At 30.8% G+C, this 20,794-nt stretch overlaps 2 protein-coding genes across 9 annotated transcripts in view; one reads left to right on the plus strand and one right to left on the minus strand.

The window, feature by feature from the left end:
* LOC127713229 (structural maintenance of chromosomes protein 6-like) overlaps nt 1–20,794 on the minus strand; it is a 396,756-nt gene that overhangs the window by 307,192 nt on the left and 68,770 nt on the right. For 6 of the 7 annotated variants that reach the window (XM_052219769.1, XM_052219768.1, XM_052219767.1 and 3 more), the window contains 3 exons: nt 16,152–16,304; nt 15,055–15,152; nt 12,791–14,331 (listed from right to left, as the gene is read on the minus strand). In XM_052219769.1, the coding sequence (XP_052075729.1) occupies nt 14,211–14,331; nt 15,055–15,152; nt 16,152–16,304 (372 nt within the window). In that variant the 3' untranslated portion in view covers nt 12,791–14,210. Of the gene's footprint in view, nt 1–12,790; nt 14,332–15,054; nt 15,153–16,151; nt 16,305–20,794 lie in introns of those variants that run through there. The other variant, XR_007987495.1, reaches the window with a different exon arrangement.
* On the plus strand, nt 30–9,257 carry LOC127713752 (homeobox-containing protein 1-like). Of its 2 annotated transcripts, none has more exons than XM_052219812.1 (5): nt 30–88; nt 2,828–3,561; nt 5,636–5,838; nt 7,916–8,014; nt 8,654–9,257. In XM_052219812.1, the coding sequence occupies exons 2-5, from the start codon at nt 2,831–2,833 to the stop codon at nt 8,848–8,850; spliced, it is 1,230 nt and encodes a 409-aa protein (XP_052075772.1). In that variant the 5' UTR covers nt 30–88; nt 2,828–2,830; the 3' UTR covers nt 8,851–9,257. The 2 variants fall into 2 exon arrangements, with proteins under 2 accessions (XP_052075772.1, XP_052075771.1); XM_052219811.1 differs by lacking the exon at nt 30–88 and adding an exon at nt 1,309–1,412.

The following is a 20,794-nucleotide window of genomic DNA, read 5'->3' on the forward strand; positions in this document are numbered from 1 at the left end:
GGTTAAATGAAGAGTGAAAAACTTTAGACGGAAGTTGACAAAAACATTTCAGTAACTTGTTTAACCTTTTTAACCACAACATGACTAGGTAAGCAAAGGTTTATTAATTTGTTAACTCAATTCAATCTACATTTTCACTTTATAACGACGTTTTTTGGTGTCAAGTGTCAAATCCTATGAATTTGACACTATTTGTTTTTATAGTACAAGTTTACATTCACCAGAGGTCTAAAACAGTCCATATTGTGAACTTCTTAGTTGTAAACAAGGATTTGTATACAAATCCTTGTAAAGAAATGTTCACATTTATACATTTGCACTTTTATATAAGATCTAAGCTTAATCAATGTTGTCAGTTGGAAAATAATGATTTGTTGATGACAGCACAACCCAAAGATGGTATAAATAATTTAGGATGTTGACCTTTTTTGTAGTCCGACATATATTTGGTATTTTACAATAGAATATAGTTATATTTTATTTGACCCCCCCACCCAAAAAGAATTTGAACAACAACAAACAAATAGCATTGCATCTTCCTTTTTTTCTTGATGATAATATGGTCCAGATAGAGATTTTTTAAAAATTATTTTGAATTGATTTAAACAGATTTAATTCATCTAATTATATAATTGTATAATGTTTATTATATAATTTGTATATCACTTTGAAGACATATGAGATACTTATATGAAATAAATTCCAATTTATTTAATTATAATGTGTAGCTTTCATTTCAGACAAAGAATCATTTAAAAGCCTCATAAATTGCTTTAAAAAAATTTCTACAAGTTTAAAAGATTAATTTAATACATGAAAAAGCATTAACATCTATCTCTGCCTTCAACTATAGTATTTTGAAGTGGAAAAAATCCTTAAATAAATAATAATTTGATAGTGAACAAGTTAGGCAGGCAAGTGTATGACATTCAGACATGTTCGAGTCTACTTCTTTTTTGTTTTGAAATTTTAACCTACAAAAGCAAAAACAAAGGATGTATTCATCTACATGTAGCTTCATGATTACATTGTACCTTTTTATTTATAAAACTAAATTATTTGAGTTATCTCCCCTATTAAATAAAAAAGAAAAATCTTTGACTTTTTTAATAAATCAAAAGTTTACTGTTTTTAAGTGAAACTTATGACTATCATAACAATATATACCGATATGTCTTCATTTTGAATTTAATTACCATTTTATGTTAAAGAACTACATGTATCTTTGGAAATTCACTGTTTCCTTATTAAAAATTATAGCACCACATTTCTGATACATTCTATAATAATAAAAATCTGTTCAGATAATGGTACGGTACAATAAGGCCTCAGGAGGAACATTGATAATAAAGGAAAGAACTGTGACCCAAAATGGAAGAGGAGTTCTGACAACAAAAGCTGATAGACAAAAGGTTAAGGCAACTTCTATTGTCATCAGCTTTTATTTGAAAATATTGTTTTAAAAGGATAGCCAAATGATTGACCATTGTCTGTTTTATGTCACAGATACATAGATATAGGAAGATGTGGTATGAGTGCCAATGAAACAACTCTATATCCAAGTTACAATTTATAAATGTAAACCATTATAGGTCAAGGTACGGCCTTCAACACGGAGCATTGGCTCACACAGAACAGCAAGCTATAAAGGGCCCCAAAAAATTACTAGTGTAAAACCATTCAAACGGAAAAACCAACGGTCTAATCTATATAAAAACGAGAAACGAGAAACACGTATGAACTACATAAACAGACGACAACTACTGTAATCAGATTCCTGACTTAGGACAGGTGCAAACATTTGCAGCGGGATTAAACGTTTTAATGGTACCAAACCTTCTCCCTTATCTGAAACAATAGTATAACATCACAACATAGAAAAACACACTATAAAATATCAATTGGAAGGCTTAACTCGATCAAAAAACGTAAATTAACACACAATGAATGAATAAATTTGACCTGTGACACCTGAATGCAAATACACAGTTAATAAAAAATTACAAGGGATAAATAATTAAAGTCAAAAGTAAATAAACAGGTTTAAACAAAGTTAGAGTATGTTATCACTGTGAAATTTCAAACAATTTATAAAAAATCATCACTTTTGAAGAAACCAGCGTCATATTATACACAGGTAAATGAAAATAATTTTGTTGTTATGTATACTTCTTCTTCTGTGTGTATAAAATCTTCCATTTAGGAATACCAAGAAATTTCTTTAATATCAATAAAACTAATCTAACACTTGGTACATATGGGGTGAATATCAACAATAAAAATATACAATTAGTGCTAGATAAAACTTCCTGTACAGGTCCAAGAATAGCATCTAAGGAAAAATGAAATAATTTTGATGTTCATAGTACGAAGAAGTGAAAATTTGTAGTAATTAAATACCAAATAATTAAAGCTGGTATATAGACAAGATCCATGTTAACATTAAATAACAAAAAAGCATTACAAATAGTATCAACAGGTCAAATTAAAAAGAAAGTACGATTTGAGAGTACTCGCAGTTACTGACAGCTAGTTCAAAGCCAAAACAATTAATAATAAAAAATCATGCATCAGAGACTAAAATCAACTAAAATACATCCCAGGGATTTAGTATTTTAACGTCATGAACAGTCAAAGAAGGCATGACTTGTGCAATGCCAAAAATGTATATATTTCATGCATATTCATATTTGTTAAAAATTGAAAGTATATACATGTATAACACTTTGTAACCAGTTTACAATTTTATAATACATGTACAATGTAGTTGTATCCCACTGTCCTCTTAGTGCAAAGAACTGACCATTTTCTTCCACTTGCTTTACAGATAATGCCTGGTATTCTGAATGTGCCAATCAACATGTTTTCTGTTGAACAGATAGAGCTTATCCGAAGACTTCGTAACAGTGGAATAACTAAACAGCAAGTTATAGAAGCTTTTGATTCTTTAGAAAGAATTGATGGAGAACTAGGTTCTTTATTTGATGTACCAGTGAACAAAGATGCCACACAACATTCACATATTACAAGAACTCATCAACATGATCTATTGTCACCATTACAGACATCATTTAATCAATCTATGACTAGATCAAGCACACATGAATCTGCTGATCATCAAATGATAAATTCATCATCACATGATACAAATAAACAGTTTACAATATCCAGAACTGCATCCCAGCAAGCTAATAAGAAGTTAACAAATCTGTCTTGTTCAACTATAGATCTTTCCATGGATGATAATGACAACTTTAATAATGATACAAGAAACTATAAAGCTTCACAGTATGACAATTCTAGAATTGAGAACACAACAGTTGAAAGGCTAGAAAGATTTCAAAATTCAAAATTGGCCAATCAGAGTTCTACTGTAACTAGAACAAAATCAGGGGAATTACACCCTCAATCTATCCAGTCAGCAACAGTTAATGTATCCAACAATTACAGCACAGTTCCAAATAAAAAGCAAAAAACAACAGAAAAAGTAGATTTAATAGAAATGGATTCAAAAAATGGTGTTGTTGAGTTAATAGAAAGTGCAGTAATAGAAAAGATTGGGTAATGAATTCTTAATAAAACATCTCTGTTTGAAAGGGTATGAAACATGAATTCATGAAAAAAAAACTCTGGTTGTAAGCAGTTTCTTTACCAAAATTATAATCGATGGATTGATGGTGTTAAATGCCACTTTCAGCACTATTGTCTATATTGTGATTGTCAGTTTTGATTGGTGGAGGAATCTGGAGTGCCAGAGAGAACCACCAACCTTCAACAAGAAAACTGGCAACCCTGGTCAATTAATATTGGAGTAGAATGCACCTGCCACATGCAGGATTCAAACTCACAACCTTAGTGTTTACAGGCTTGTGATATACCAAAAGCTTTAAGAAAAAGAAGAATATATTGTTTTCCTAAAGACTTTAATGAGAATACCAAAAAAATTTGTCCCATGTAATGATGTTAAATGACACTTCAGCACTGTTGGCTAGATCATGGCTGTCAGTTTTGATTGGAGGAATCAATAGTTTAAAGACAAAATATATAAAAAACCCAACATAACACCACTTGATAGATATCTTCAAAAATTCGTAAGGGTTCCGCGGAACCCAGTGTCTCGCCTACTTTTTCTGTTAATCGCAGACTCAACAAAAATGAGGAAGTAAATCAATAAAAATATTCCTCTTGATACTATCTTTTGATTGTAAGAAGCTTCTGTCCAAGTTTGGTAAAATTCCAGGATAGTTTATGATTTAAAATAACTGTTTAAAACTTTAACTGCAGACTGAATGTAATGTTAACTGGAAGAAAACAAAATTTCCTTCTAGATACTAGCATTTGATCATAAACAAGCTTCTGTCCAAGTTTGGTACAAATCCAAAATAGTATAAGAAAGTTATTAAGATTTTAAAAACTTTAACCACAGAGTGAATATGTTGTTTCCTGGCAGAAAATCTAAGTCCATTTAAAAGTAAAATACGGAAAAAAATGGATTTATTTTTTTTACAAAATTTCCTTCTAGATACTAGCTTTTGATCATAAACAAGCTTCTGTCCAAGTTTGGTACAAATCCAAAATAGTATAAGAAAGTTATTAAAATTTTAAAAACTTTAACCACAGAGTGAATGTGTTGTTTCCTGGCAGAAAATCTAAGTCCATTTAAAAGTAAAATAAGGAAAAAATGGATTTATTTTTTTTACAAAATTTACTTCTAGATACTATCTTATGATCATAAACAAGCTTCTGTCCAAGTTTGGTACAAACCCAGGATAGTTTAAGAAAGTTATTAAAATTTTAAAAACTTTAACCACAGAGTGAATGTAATATTTACCGGCAGAAAAACTAAGTCCATTTATAAGTAAAATACGGAAAAAATGGAATTTTATTTTTACAAAATTTACTTCTGGATACTATCTTATGATCATAAACAAGCTTCTGTCCAAGTTTGGTAGAAATCCAGGATAGTTTAAGAAAGTTATTAAAATTTCAAAAACTTTAACCACAGAGTGAATATTTGTGGACGACGCCGACGACAACGACGCCGACGCCGACGCCGACGGAATGTAGGATCGCTATGTCTCGCTTTTTCGACTTAAGTCGAAGGCTCGACAAAAATACCTTTATGTTATTAAGATGACATATTCTTCTCATATAACCCAGATTGTTTTATATACCAGTGGATTATTCATTTGAATATAATCTCACTAAACTCCACTAAAAAGCATTTTCAGTTTTGAAATATTTCAAAACGTTGTAAAAACTTTTGAATACTTTTAGTTTAGACTTTTCATTTAAATTCCAGTAGGATGTAACTTTCCACACTATGTCAATAGCTATCACACCCATTTTCAGGCTAACCTCCAGTGTAAAAACTGAATGGTCTTTCAAAAAATAATCTGTAATTGGAGTAATTCATTATTGGGTATATATTTCACATCTGAATTTTACCGGATCTCATTTCAACTTTCTTGAATGTTTTATTAAATAATAATGAAACCATTTTCAGTTTTATTATGTTCTTTGCATGAAATATAAGCTTTTAAGCCAGTCATTTGGTAAATGCACTACATAAATGCTAAGATTAATACATACATGTTTAAGTTACTGTCTAATGTAGATTTTATTTATTTGTTAGTACATGTACACCTACACAAGGTCAAACAGTGACAATGCCGGATGGTCAGGAAGTAACAATTTCATATCAAAGACGAGAAAGATTCACCTTCAGGGAAAGACATTTAGAAATACTGGAAGCTTTCTTTAAAGAGAACCCATATCCAACATATGAACAGAGAGAAACCATAGCTGATAAGTGTAATATGGCTATAAGTAATAATGGTAATTTACATCCTTTTCTAACTACAAAAAAAAGATACCAAGGAGGAAAGTCTAAGTTCTGTTATGAGGAACACCAAAAATCATTGGGATAAAAAAAAGTGTACAATGAGGGACCATTAGATCATCTTAAAAAATCATTGAAATCCACACCCTATAAGTTACTGGGGAAGGGGAGGTAGCTCATGTCTTAAGAACTGATTTAGTATGGGAGATAACTCTATTGTAATGAATCAACTGCTTCTGTATTGTGTTGGATTTTGCAGTTTTGATAGTAATCCATTGTTTGAATTTACATCAACAAATGACTTGATTTGATCTGGTTATAAAGGATTTGAGGATTAACAATTCGGACTGACAAATAAACCATTGATCACTGTGGAATCACTGTCACTTGGACAAAAATTTAAAGGTGCATCATAACCATTTGACTAAAATGGCTGCTTTTACACCACAAAATTTACTCAGATTACAGATAAACATGTCTAACTGGAAAAGGGGTATGGCCTGGAAGCACATATATCTATATATAGAATGTGTTTCAGAAAAATAATATCTTTCTTTGGATTTCAAGTTTTTTTTCATCACTGCAGTAGATGGTAAAATAAACAAATACCTGAATTTTCATTTGATACTGTCCACTCAGTTACACAGTTTATATCACCTATTGTTCCTCTATTGTCTACCAGTCATTCAATACAATTGTAACCTCCAATTATCTCCAATTATCTTAATATATCTCCAAGATTTTTACCACATTTAGTTGCCGGATTTTTAACGTGTTAGTTCACAAGGTAACAGTCCACAGGAAGACATTCTGACTCCAAGTTGACCAGCCTTTGCTTTTACTCCTTAATGCAGCGTGCTTAACAAAGAAGCAGCTAATACCAATTTTACAGTCTTTGGTTTGAACCCACAACCTCCAAGGTGAACACGCTACCACAGAGGCGGTGTACAACACAAAATGCATTTAACATACAACTAGCTGTCAGTAACTGAGAGTACTCTCAGATCTGTACTTGTCTTTTTTTGTTTTAGGGATGTATAAATACCCTGCCACGCCCTGTCTGTGTTTTTGTGATCTGATGAGTTGAGCCCTTATCAACTTATTTTTATAGTTTGTTCATATGTTGTACTGTTACACCGCTGTCCCAGGTTAGGGGGAGGGTTGGGCACCCGCTAACATGTTTAACCCTGCCACATTCTGTATGTGCCTGTCCCAAGTCAGGAGCCTGTAATTCAGTGGTTGTCATTTGTTGCTGTATATCATATTTGTATTTCGTTCATTGTGTTTTTACATAAATCAGGCCGTTAGTTTTCTCATTTGAATTGTTTTACATTTGTCATTTTAGGGCCTTTTATAGCTGACTATGCGTTATGGGTTTTGCTCATTGTTGAGGGCTGTGACCTATAGCTGTTAACTTCTATGTCATTTGGTCTCTGGTGAAGAGTTGTCTCATTGGCAATTATACCACATCTTCTAATTTTTATATCTAGGTGCTACACAGGTTATTCTCTACTTAATTTGTGGTGTATACAGCCATTCTAGTTTAATAGTTATGAATTGATGATAAACCTTAATCAAGCATGAAATGAGGACAATTATTGATTTAGAAAGTCTACTGTTTTAGACTTTTATGGGAGGGAAGTGGTTTTTATCAAACGAAAGAAGTGTAACATGTGGCTGGCTGAAGTCTTGGCTTTCCAGTTTAAACATAAGGTACTCTACATAAACAAATTAAACTGTACTAAATGCAAGGTTTAAAAGTCACGGCCAATCATGTGAAACCCTAATGGCTAGGGAAGGTTATTACACATCCCTCTAGCAGACTGTTACTTTGAATATTATTTTACATTCGACTATCTCAAATATAAACTTTAACCAAAGTCTAAACTGAATTTTGAAACCTACAGTAGGTTACATCATCATTTTGAAATACATTTTTGTAATTCCTAGCTTTATTAAAAAAGGGTGGTGATATATGTATATTTTGTGATGTTTCATGTTGATTACATGTCTGCTTCATATCATCTTAACTTTAATCATGCTTTTGCAGCATAAGATATGTTTGTATTGTAGGAGCAAGGCCATTATATGAAAAGGAAAAGGTGACAGCTCATATGGTTTTAAATTGGTTTGCCAACAGCAGAAAGGAAGTAAAAAAGCTGGCAAAAGAAGGTCAGTTTAATGACTATCAGTGTTAAAAGAATACTTAAATGATCTTAGTCTGTGTCCTTCACACTATGTTGGATATACAAATGTAAGATTTACACTTACAATCTAAAGGAAACATATGCAGCAAAATTTCAAATCATAAGAGTAATGCATATTTTCTTAAGACTTATTGCTGAACTGGAAAATAGAATTTAAAGAGAATGACTTGGTTCATAAAGGTTACTATTAATTCCATTATGGTCACAATTGTTAATGGGATGTTGACTGAAGAAGTTTAACAACAAAACAGTCAACTGATAAATGAGATGTAAAGATGGGATAACATTCTACCTTACTATGTATTTATATATAAAGCATATCCATTCTGACCCAATAAAATGTGTCTTACTTCATTACAGGAGAAAGGGATTTCTGTATTTCTAGAGCTCAAATACCTTAAAGCTAAAATAATATAAATATAATATCAGGAAACCTGTGTTTATGAACTCTAGCAATCATTGTTAGCAGTTAACTTCATGTCATGTTATCCAGAGCAGCATGCAAGTATGAAAGCACAGACTACTTGCCTTTTGTATACTAGTTTTACTTTGTCTTGATGGAATGACTCATACATGTTTATTTACATATATTATTTCATTTTAGGTGGTATTGTGGCCTCAGCATCAATTTTGCCATCACGCTTAAGTAAACGCAAATCCACAAGTATAGTAACACAGGGATCAAATGAAGATGGTGTGAATTCTGACCAATCTAACGACTCTTTCCAAGCTTTAAGTGACAACAAGGGACCAAAAGAAGAATTTATCATTATAAAGTGTGAAGAGGACAATGGAAGTTAATGACAAACAGAATCAAATGTTGCTCTAGCAAGAAAAGAAGGTCACAGTGTCCGTAATATTGGAGAATTCTGGAGCTAATCAAAGTGCTTGTGAGGGTTTGAATACTACTTTGAATTTCTATTGTGAACTTAAATTAAACATTTCAGATATTGTATTGATAAAGATACATATTTTGTCAATATAAAGAATTGGAGTTATGTCCCTTTGGCTATAAAATTGCAGGTAGAACAGATAGATTCATGCACCATGTACTTCTTTCTGTGTACTTTGAATTAAATGTTTTTCTTGAATATATATGGTATCAGACACACACACAATCTTTTGTAAATTGAATATCTTAAGCATATTACATCAATAAATTACATATGGCCGTGTTAAATGTCATCAATAAAATTTTCGTAAACTAATTTCCCAGAAGCCTGAATCTGATAAAATTTCCAAAAACAATGGCTTACCTTTATAGAATCCTATTAAACTGACCTCATCATAAACTGTAGACAAAAATGGATGAAAATTATCAATCAAGGGCAATAACTCCTTTCAGAAATCAATTGTTGATTTCAGTCATAATGACTTTTTTGTAGATCATGTTTAGCTCATCATGATTAAAGTTTCTTTTTATCTAATAAAATGTTTAAGATAATAGACAAAAACATAAATAACAGGTAAAAACTGTCAATCTAGACTCATAGAGCAACAACTACTAGAAGAAGAAACTGATATGTTCAGCCATTTTACACTATTTGTAGATCATGTCTTGCTGATCAGTTTAGCTTTTTACAGTTTCCATCTACTATAGTTTTCACTAATAACACTAAAATATTTGAAAATCTTGCTGGTTATGTTTGCAATACATGTACACATTTGCTCTCTATTTACATAAGTTTCCATGGGCATAAAAATGCAGAATTTACATAAAACAGACATTTCTGGGCCAACAACTCCAAACTAGGTTACTGTGCAGTCTGATCTATTCTGAAAATTTTAGCGTACATTTACCTTGAAATTTTGATCATTGTTTTTTTTTTAGATATAAGACAAGTTTTATTACATTTCAATTGACTTTGTTAATTAAATCAAGTTGCTTTTTGAAAAATTTGTGAAATTCAGTATCACAAATTCTATTAATCCTATAAATTAACACATTGTTATAGTGGAGCATCTTGCTTAGCAGAGGCATCAAAATCCAATTATCAAGTCTCTGTTTTGATCAAGTCAGGGATCAAATCATCAACCTTCTGCACTTAATAGGAGCATCTTACCACGAGACCACTGAGGCAGTTTGCCATGTCATATGGCAATATCAAAGAAATTGACACACAGACAATCCATGTGTCTACAGGCATGAAAACAATCCTTCAGTTCTTCCCTTTTCATATGGATTTCACTCAGCCTAGTTCCTATGAAGCACCCATCTGATTTATGGGTTTTAGTATTGATTGAAAGATGATCTGATAAAAGGTTGATATACAGGAGATGGTATAACCTGAAAATTGTTAACTTTATTTTCCCTACAACCGTTGATTTTAAAGCTTTTAGTAACACTTCAATCATACTGCAATATCTGAATTTTAATTTCCACCGGACCCAATGAGATGCTGCAATCTTAGTATACATACCTAACGTCAGGTCTTATGATACATATTACCAGGAATGTAATACCTACATTAATAATAACATAGTCAAAGAAAATCTTTGAAAGGAGGAATTGGTCATTTATCAAATTGTTCTTTATAAAGGCTTAAATATCTGGCCATGTCCTAATATGTTCCCAATTTACAGAAGTAAATGCTATAAAAAGCAAGGCATTACAACCGGTAAACATAACACATCAAAGTAAACACAAAAGTAAAGAATTTATTAACAGCACAATTATTAAGGCACTATTGAACACAAGTAAAAAATTTGATAACAAAGATGACTAAAACTGTATATGGTGATGTTACCTTGGTTAGTAAATGTTCAACAAAAGTACATGTCTTTGTATGAAGATATCAAAACTGGTAATCTTTCATAAAAATTTCACCATAACACAAATTTCAACAGCACAACTAATGAGACAACTAAAATTGGTATTAATTTTCATTGCATTCAACACTTTTATAAGTTTTATGCTAGATTATTGCACTTTCTTATGATGATAGTTCCCAATATTTTTTCTGAGAGACAAATAGCTCAGAACATTGTTATGCTTAATCATAGTTGAGAGACTTGCAAAACATTTTACGTATGGTAATAAGTTTTGAAAATAGGTCTATGTAAACAAAAACATCAGTTACAAAGACATTTCTACAACTGCATTGTCAGTCGATATTGTGCTTCCTTACTTTAATAACAAAAATTACAGAAACTATACAAAGCACTCTTCACATATTCATATACTAATACTAAGAAATTCATTTTTGACTAGATTTACAGAGAACTTGAGCACACTGTGTTCACAAGGTAGAGTAAATTAAGTTAAAACTAAGTTTTACTTCTCATAAAAAAAAAATCATTCACAATATTGCCGAAAAACATTCACTGGATAAAATGGAACCTTTTTAGTCATATTCTTTTTTTACTGAACTGCTATTTCAAATGTTTAACCATAATCTGGTTTATATTTATACATGAACTTTTTGATGTATACAAATGTAACAATATCATTATTCCCCCAATACTTATGTTCTATTTTTGGTCCCATCATATGATTTAAAATGAATGAATATGAAAAATAAAATGCTCCGCTGGGCGCAGCTTGATACGATCGCAGAGGTCGAACCCTGAACAGTTGGGGCAAGTATGGACACAACATTCAAGCTTGATACAGCTCTGAATTTGGATTGTGATTAAATATTATACACAGCATAGGTTTCTGACACAGAATGAATGTGGTCTAAGAATTTAAAATTTACCTATTATGGTCCAATATCCAAAATCTAAATACATGGTTAGATTCAGCATATCAAAGAATCCAAAGAATTCAATTTTTGATGAAATTAAACAAAGTTTAATTTTGGACCCTTTTGACCTCAATGTGGACCAATTTGATAACAGGGCCCAAAAATCAAAATACATGGTTAGATTCAGCATATCAAAGAACCCCATATATTCAATTTTTGTTGAAATCAAACAAAGTTTAATTTTGGACCCCAACTTAGACCAACTTGAAAACTGGGCCCATAATCAAAAATCTAAACACATGTTTAGATTCAGCATATCAAAGAACCCCAAGAATTCAATTTTTGTTAAAATCAAACTAAGTTTAAGTTTGGACCCTTTGGACCTTAATGTAGACCAATTTAAAAAACTGGACCCAAAACTAAAAATCTAAATACACAGTTAGATTTGGCATATCAAAGAACCCCAATAATTCAATTTTTGATGAAATAATACAAAGTTTAATTTTGGACCCTTTTGACCTCAATATGAACCAATTTGATAGCGGGGCCCACAAATAAAAAATCTAAATACATGGTTAGATTCAGCATATCAAAGAACCCCATATATTCAATTTTTGTTGAAATCAAACAAAGTTTAATTTTGGACCCCAATTTGGACCAACTTGAAAACTGGGCCCAAAATCAAAAATCTAAATACATGTTTTGATTCAGCATATCAAAGAACCCCATATATTCAATTTTTGTTAAAATCAAACTAAGTTTAAATTTGGACCCTTTGGACCTTAATGTAGACCAATTTGAAAACTGGCCCCAAAATTAAAAATCTAAATACACGGTCAGATTTGGCATAACAAATAAATAAATGTGGTCAAAGATTTTACAAATCTAATGTGCCATACTGTGCAATTAAAGATTACTTCTTGAAATTTTTCAATATTTGAAATTTGAAAAAAAAATAATATTTGAAGAATAATTCTTAATTTCTGAAATCTGAAATGAGAAAAAATTGACCCCCCACAATTTTTTTTTACACCCCCCCCCCCCTTTTTCCCCCAAAAAATTCTTTCCCTCAAGATATGGTCATAATCTCAATTCAAATTTCCAATGGAATTTGCAACCATAATTACCCATTTAAATTTACCATAGTGCTAACTTAATCTATTTTATAATAGAATTTAAAATATGGTGTCAAATCTTTCATATGGATTTTTTTGTAAAAAAAAAGATGCAACATTTGCAGATATTTTTACTGGTCTTTCTTAATAAATATGCATTTCTTTAAACATAATTTAAAAGCAGTGTAAGGGAGGTAATTCAAATTATGTATTTGATTTATCTCCCTTACACTGCTTTAAATTATGTTTTGTACTAAAGTATTTGTCCATATAAAAATGCTTGTTTTTTGCCCCTTTTTTGGCCCCCTTATTCCTAAAATTTTGAGGCAATTACCTCCAAAATCAATCCCAGCATTCCCTTTGTGATATGGAACCTTGTGGTACAATGTCAGAGAGATCCATACACTAACACACAAGTTATGTCTGGAAGTAACAAAAATGCTTATTTTTGGCCCCTTATTCCTTAACTGTTGGTACCATAACCCCCAAAATCAATCCCAACCTTCCTTTTGTGGTATTGAACCTTATGGTAAAATTTCATAGAGATCCATTCACTTAAACTAAAGTTAGAGTGCGAAAACCAATGTGTCTTCGGCCTGACGACGACGACGCCGCCGACATCATACCAATATACTATCGCAAAATTTTTTTGCGGTCGTATAACAACCCTACCATCAAGATGGCATTATAACTTGATTATGATATATACTACAAACTGATACAACTTCATATTTTTACTCCGTTAGCCTTTACATAGTTCATGGATCATGGATTAATGCTTAAGAAACAATTGATTTCAAAATCAAGTTTAAATACATGTATCAGACTGATGTGTTTCAATGAACAAAATAAGTTGGTAACAGATGACATACTTCTCTATTATATCACTCAATTAAAATAAAATGATATGGTTGATGAAACGTTTATATTGAGTAGAGGGTAGTTTTATTGAAAAACTTTTTCCATATTAATATCTTATAGCAGCTGCTTTTATCCAATCTCTTCCAATTCAAATGACAATTTTCCAGTGTGATCGAGATCACCATCGGCACTGCACATCATGTTCAATAAAATTTAGCGTTTATTGTTGGTTCCCATCACTGTCATACAAATCTGTATATTAATTCAGAATTTAAAAACAATCTGACTGCAGGAGTAAAACAACAAGACTAAAAGTTTTCTTTTCAATGTTATACTCAAAATTTCAAACGATTTACTAAAAAGGAGAGAATTCAAATGAGACATAAAAATGAAAGTTTTTCTCAAGGAATAATAGGTTCCACAAAATATTAAATATAGTATGGTTCTGGAAAACCAATAATACAATTGTGGACGGCAGTATGATATTTTCGTAGAGATATTAATCCTCATCTTCATCCTCTTGCTGTCTGTTAACAGTTTCAAATGGCAATGTTCCCTGTCCTCGGTCTGGATCTGGCATTCGAAAGATGTGTAGGTCAGGAATAGAAATCCCAAGTTGACTGCAAATAAAAACATCAAGAATTCCTTCAATTTTTTGTATTTCTTCTTATTATCCTAAACTAGCTTTCATATTAAGTCTCATTCTCAAGTTTTTGATGCATAGTACAATGTAGTAACAGAAAGTAAGCTTACATTTACCTATCTTAAGTGTAAAGTCTGAATTAATTTGATCCAGATAGTGTGGAATATGTGAATAATTGCCTCAAATCTGATGGTTTTGATCCTGTAACTCGTGAACAACAAATAATAAACTTCCACCAAATCAATTATTTAAAGTACAATATTCATTAAATTTGATCAAAGCATTCTCTTGCTTTTGTACGACATGTGGACTGACAACAGATAGTGAGAAAACAGTTTACAATAATTTGTCTATGATGGGCGTATAAGAAGTTGAATTGAAGGCAAACCATCTTAAAAACAAAACATTTACCTGAGAATGCACTGATTTCATATTATTACATTTCCTTGTTCAGTGAGCCATGAAATTGAGTTTAAATCATAATTTGCAATATAATTTTAAAAGTTCACATCATAATGAACAAGGTACTTAGTTTAAAGTTGATGTGACCATAACATCATGGTAAGCTGTCTTAACTAAAAACTTTAACCGGATACAGGACTGACCAGTGGACTGTCGCACAAAATAATCAACCGAAGGAGAATTCAAATTGGCTTAGATGATCAGATGGACTTGTTTAATAACCTGCTATAAATAATACCTCATGTTTTGTGGTGTCAGGAAAATGAACTGTTTATGCTTCTGGGACTGAGCCACATGCATCATCATATCCATAGATATCCTACGATTGATCATGTCCTGAAAATAAACAGCACTAGATCTCTCAAATATACTGTTTTATTAATTACTTACAGATAGTAAAAGGCACTGCACATTAATTTTCTATTAAAATTTACTTTTACTATGTATAATTAAAACTTTCAGTACACATTTTATCACTGCAAGAGAAGTCTTTTTGTATACTATAAATTCAGAAATTTATGCAATGTTTTAATTATTACGAAACTAGTGATGGGAAAGGTTTTTTACAAAAAATAAACTTGCATTTAAAATTTTGATAGTATTATTTGTATGCAGCATTTTTTTAAATCACATTTTTGTCAGTTGTTCAACAATCGCAAAAATGAATGCACACAAAAGTTTGTGTATTGTAACAACAGTTTTAAAGACTCCTTTTTAATAATCTGATTTGTCAGCATTATTGTATCACATTCATTTATATTTCACATCCCTTATTTGTAACCCAATTGCAATGAGACAAATAGGAAAAAATTATTAGGACACACTGTGGATTCATTCATTTTCTTGGGTACCAATTTTTGTGGATTTAGGTAAAATTGTATATTCATGAATATTTGAATTTGTGGTTATGCAAAAGTTTGTACAAGCCTATAAAAAATTTATACTTTGTTGAACATTTAAATTCATGGTATCCCTATGTTCACGAAATCAATGAAAATTGGTAATTAATTAATAATAATGAATCCACAGTACATATTTATATTTTACATCCTGGCCTTTTTTCGAATATCAACTGCACTTTGACAGCAAAACTTCTTTGTATCAAATATTTTTTTTACATCCCTTCTTTTCAATACCAACTGCTCAAAGACAAAAAGCAATCCTTGTATCCATAAATCTTGTACAAGTGTAGCAAGTTTATTACAAGAAAAGGTTAAACAACTCAACTTGTTAATTAATTATAATACTAACATTATTTCCAAGCAGTGCTGAGACACTTCTATTTACACTAAAAATTGCAGACACCATTTTTTCAATGAAAAAAAAAAATCTTACCATAAACACATCAAATTCATCCAGACATCTAAAGGGCGACTCCATAGCATCCCATAGTGCTAAAATGAAGCACACGGTGGCAAATGACCTTTCTCCACCTGACAATGACCTCATATCTCTGTTTATTTCACCTTCAGCAGTTGGAGGTTGAACCTAAGAAGTTTGTGTATATGTTTCAATACATATATAGATATACAGTATAAATCTATGATAGTACAATAAAAAATTTCAGCAGATAGCAAAAAGTTATTTTTAAAAAGGTGATACTGGTACATGCATATATAACTGAGATATATTTGCTCAACAATTATACTTTTAATAATAAATCTGATGCAATAACTATTAGAAAGAATTGTGCTTGAACTCAAATGGCAGGTATTACAACATTAACAACAATTCCTCAACCGAAATATATTAAACAATCTTTTCCCAATCAAGAGGAAGTCAAAACATTGAAGAAAGGCAAGTTTACAATAGCAGCACTAACTTTACTTTGCATTAATGTACACTCTGGCAACATTTTATGCATAGATTATAACACTGCATCAAATAAAATAGGTCATGTCTCCATTCAAAATGGTTAAATTTGAATTCAAAATGCCAACCATTTAAATAATTTTTATTTATTTGTTATTAAATGTGAATTGAAAAGATTTATCATTTGCACATGAATCAACGTGCCTTCTGGGACAGTCTGCATGTACTGTGTACATAAATGACATACATTTAGTCAGAACACAGGATGTCTGTGAGCTAGAAATCTGAAAATTTCTCGCAGCATAAATATACAAGAGAATACTTAAAACCAATTATGAAGTAAAAACCATTTAAATGTGATGCTATGATACTAGTGCAACTGCATGCTTAATATCAATAATGTATCGAAAGTGTTTTCTGTAAAACTAACCTGATCAAACATTCATTTTACTTATTGCCATAACAACAAAAACTATATCTTTTATTGCAAGCAAACAGTGTTTACAAACTGTACTTTAATTCTTAGCAATTTATGGAGCTGGTTTATAAAGCTATGTGCTGCTACTATTCACCGAAAAGCATTAATACAGTGAAATACAATGGTAGAAATGAAGTATATTCAAACACAAGTATAGATGCATATATGAATTTTAGTCTGATATCCAAATTTTACAGTGAAATGAACTGTTTAAAATAAAGACTTCATTTACATAAAAGGAGGTAATAATTGCAGTAAAATGCTTTTTTGTTGACCAATCAAATATAAATGGTTTTCAGTCAGCTGTAAACAAATATATTGGTTATCAGTCTAAAGTGTTTGTAAATACATATAGAAATGCAATACTACTATTAACTGATTTTTATCTAAGCTTTCTGTAAGAAGAAATAACAATTTTTAAGTCTTTTATGCTATACAATGCTTGATAGTTAAAATATTACTGCCACTGTGAAAGTAGGAAAGATACAAAGGCATAATAAGCCCTAAGGTTGTTAGTCAAGTTTCATATTTCTCTGTTTGTTTTGATTTAAAGATGAATTTCACTCTTATTTATATGTTATGTTTCTTCAAGAAGGAAAATCCATAGGCAAGACAATGATACTAGAAAACTGACATGTTAGCAAAGGATACAATTACACATTTTTATAAGTGGCACAGAAAGTGATGCACAAAAAACAATTCAATTAAAACAATGGGTGTTAATTTTCATAAACTTTTACACCAGAAATTAATTCTGGGTGTGTTCTCAATAAATACAAAGTTTTGTTAAGAAATCAAAGCAATATGTACTTTGATAGGCATTTTTCTAAGTAGTCAGCGACAAATAATAAAAAGATGCTTCTCAATTTGTGATTTTTTAAGCAAAAAGTAATGGTTACTATTTTTTTTTTACACCTTCATTCACAAAGAAATAGCTTATTACACCTATATAATAATTGTTGTTTAAATATAGCACAAGAATTTTCTCAAAATTTGTGATTTTTTTTAAACAAAATTTATGTTTTCACCACAATAGGGATGAAATTGGTCAACAACAAAAAAAAACAAGTAAATCTGCCAAACTTTCATCACTGCCACAATTCAACAGCAAATTTGACACCAGAAATTTGAGAAGCAAATTATGCCTGCACCCTAATTTGTATTTTGTTGAAATCCTAGCACAAAAAGATGTTTCTCAAAACTTATGATTTTTAACAGAAAGTAACTTGATACCACATTTTTCAAAATTTTTGACACCTGGATTTGATTTGAAATAACTATTACACCATTATATCAATTTTCATTGAAATCCTAGCACATAACATTTACAGCAATAGTTTGAAGATATGGTAAAACAAATTGTGAACAATAATAAAAGGATGGATAAAAATCAGTTACTAATTTGCATACATGTATAAAATAGTTAATATAGAAAGTACAAAGGTTTAATATATAAATCAGAAGTCAGGAACAGTGGTGACACCAAACTGTGCTCAAAATAACTAATCAGATTAATATTGACACACTGACATACTCCTGTAGAGACATTTAGGCAAATATTTAATACAATCGTTGCTGAGAGACATTTATAACTGAACTTCCAATGTAGATTCGCGAAATTAGGAAAAATATGATTTAGTGGTGTTAGAGATATGTTTTGTATGAAGATAAGTACTACATATATCAGACATTAGTAGGTTGACCATTCCCCTAACAGATATGAAAGTGTAAAAACTATGATGTGAAACATATTTTCAATATCTATTAAATAGTCAAATAATAAGTTTGACTTTGGAGATATTGTCTTAAACATCTCAAATAAAAAAAATTCAAAGCCTCAGTAGAATGTTCTATCAATACTAGATTTCATAATCAAGTGATCAGAATAAATATCTCTCAACATTTGTTATATTGCTTGAACATCTCTGTAGAAACTGTGACCAAATATCAAAACAGACTCAATGAATTTCACATTTCATTTTTTCATAAATAAACAGAAGAGAATTCTCTCTCAATGAACTGGCATGAGAAATTACATGTATATCATTCTGATGATTTAGATTAAAATCCAATAACCATACATAATGACAAAAGTTAAAATCAGGCATATTTGCATTGGTGGGTGATATGTGTATGCCAGAATGATGAGCATTGGTAGGCGAAATATTTAGGCATAAAGATGAACATAAGTACAGACAACTGAACACAATATGAATTTGTCTATCTTTATTTTTATATCCTATAAAAGTTTTTGCAACTGTTTACACAACTGTTGTCTCAGTGGCAATACCCAAATCTCACCTTTGGTAAAAAAAAAGTAAAAAAGAAAAATATTTATTATTGACACTTATTATACCCATCACTATTTTTATTGTTTTGAAAAACTGAACTGCAATGTCTTTAAAAAAATCTTGTCAAATGGCATATAAGCAGCTTACATGTCAGATATAAAGCATGCACAATTAAATGAATGTTACAATAGTGAAGATGAAATGCATGAAATGCAAAACTAGCTTAAGGGTACAGAACACCTAAGGGAGTTAACTCTTTAGAAATCAAGCTTCTTGATGATCAAAATTAAGTGTTTGTCAAACTGCTATATATCCAATGAAATTATTCCTTTGTGTAGTTAAAATTTCTTGAAATTTTCATGTTTTTGAATGTATTTTAGTCAAAGTGTTGGGCACCCCCTTAATCACTACATATTTATAGCAATGATTTGCACTTATTAAGAGAATTTTGTCTAAAGAAAATTTTAGAAGGATGAACCTATATCAACCTGACCATACAGCAACATTCCATGTTAAAATATTTCTGTACATATAAACATGCTTGTTATTTATTGTTGCACAGCTACCTATATGCAAAAAACAGAACATTCAATGAGCCCTAATCCATGCTAGACCCCTACTCCGTTTTTTTGGTGGCATAGTGTTCCCTTTTGTATGAGGTATAAAGTTCGACAGTAAAAATTCAGGCATCTTACATGAACTCAAAATGACAACTTGAAAGTTTTTTCATAAATCAGAATCATTAATTTGAAATAATAAAAAAAATCATTTCAGGATTGGACTGCCCTTTTCAGTAAATTGCAAAATCAAGAGTTTGCCTCGATTAGCCTATCATGATTACTGGAACTTTTTCAATTAAATACAGAAATTAACAACTTTATTAGACCATTAAATTGTTAAACTGTGAAAAAAGTTTTGAACATGATGGTTTGCCCAAACATAAAAAGCTGGGGTGTCTTCCTCCATCTTGGATTTTGATATAGCAGATAACAATCGGTCTATATCATTAATGAAATGTGCAAATTTCGAGAGTAGTATGTAATTCATGTGTAAGACTTTTCGTGTAACTATAGAAAATTATGTGTTTTATCATATTTACGGCTGTATTTTACAAAAAACAGAATTCATTTTTTTTCAACTTTGCCACATACAGGGCGATAATGGTTTTCTTTTATAAATTTTGACTTGGATGGAGAGTTGTCTCATTGGCACTCATACCACATCTTCTTATATCTAGATAACTCAGATAGAAGGGGAGATAACTCAGATAAAGTAACTTTTATAATAAAATGTGTTGTGAATTTACCTATTTTATTATGTAGCAAGAAAACGAGTCCGGTGACCCCATTTTTTCTTTTTCTTATCTGAAAGCATATTATTATAGCTATCTTCTCATA

This window comes from Mytilus californianus, unplaced genomic scaffold, assembly GCF_021869535.1.
Source record: "Mytilus californianus isolate M0D057914Y unplaced genomic scaffold, xbMytCali1.0.p SCAF_1, whole genome shotgun sequence".
Taxonomy (NCBI): Eukaryota; Metazoa; Mollusca; class Bivalvia; order Mytilida; family Mytilidae; genus Mytilus; species Mytilus californianus.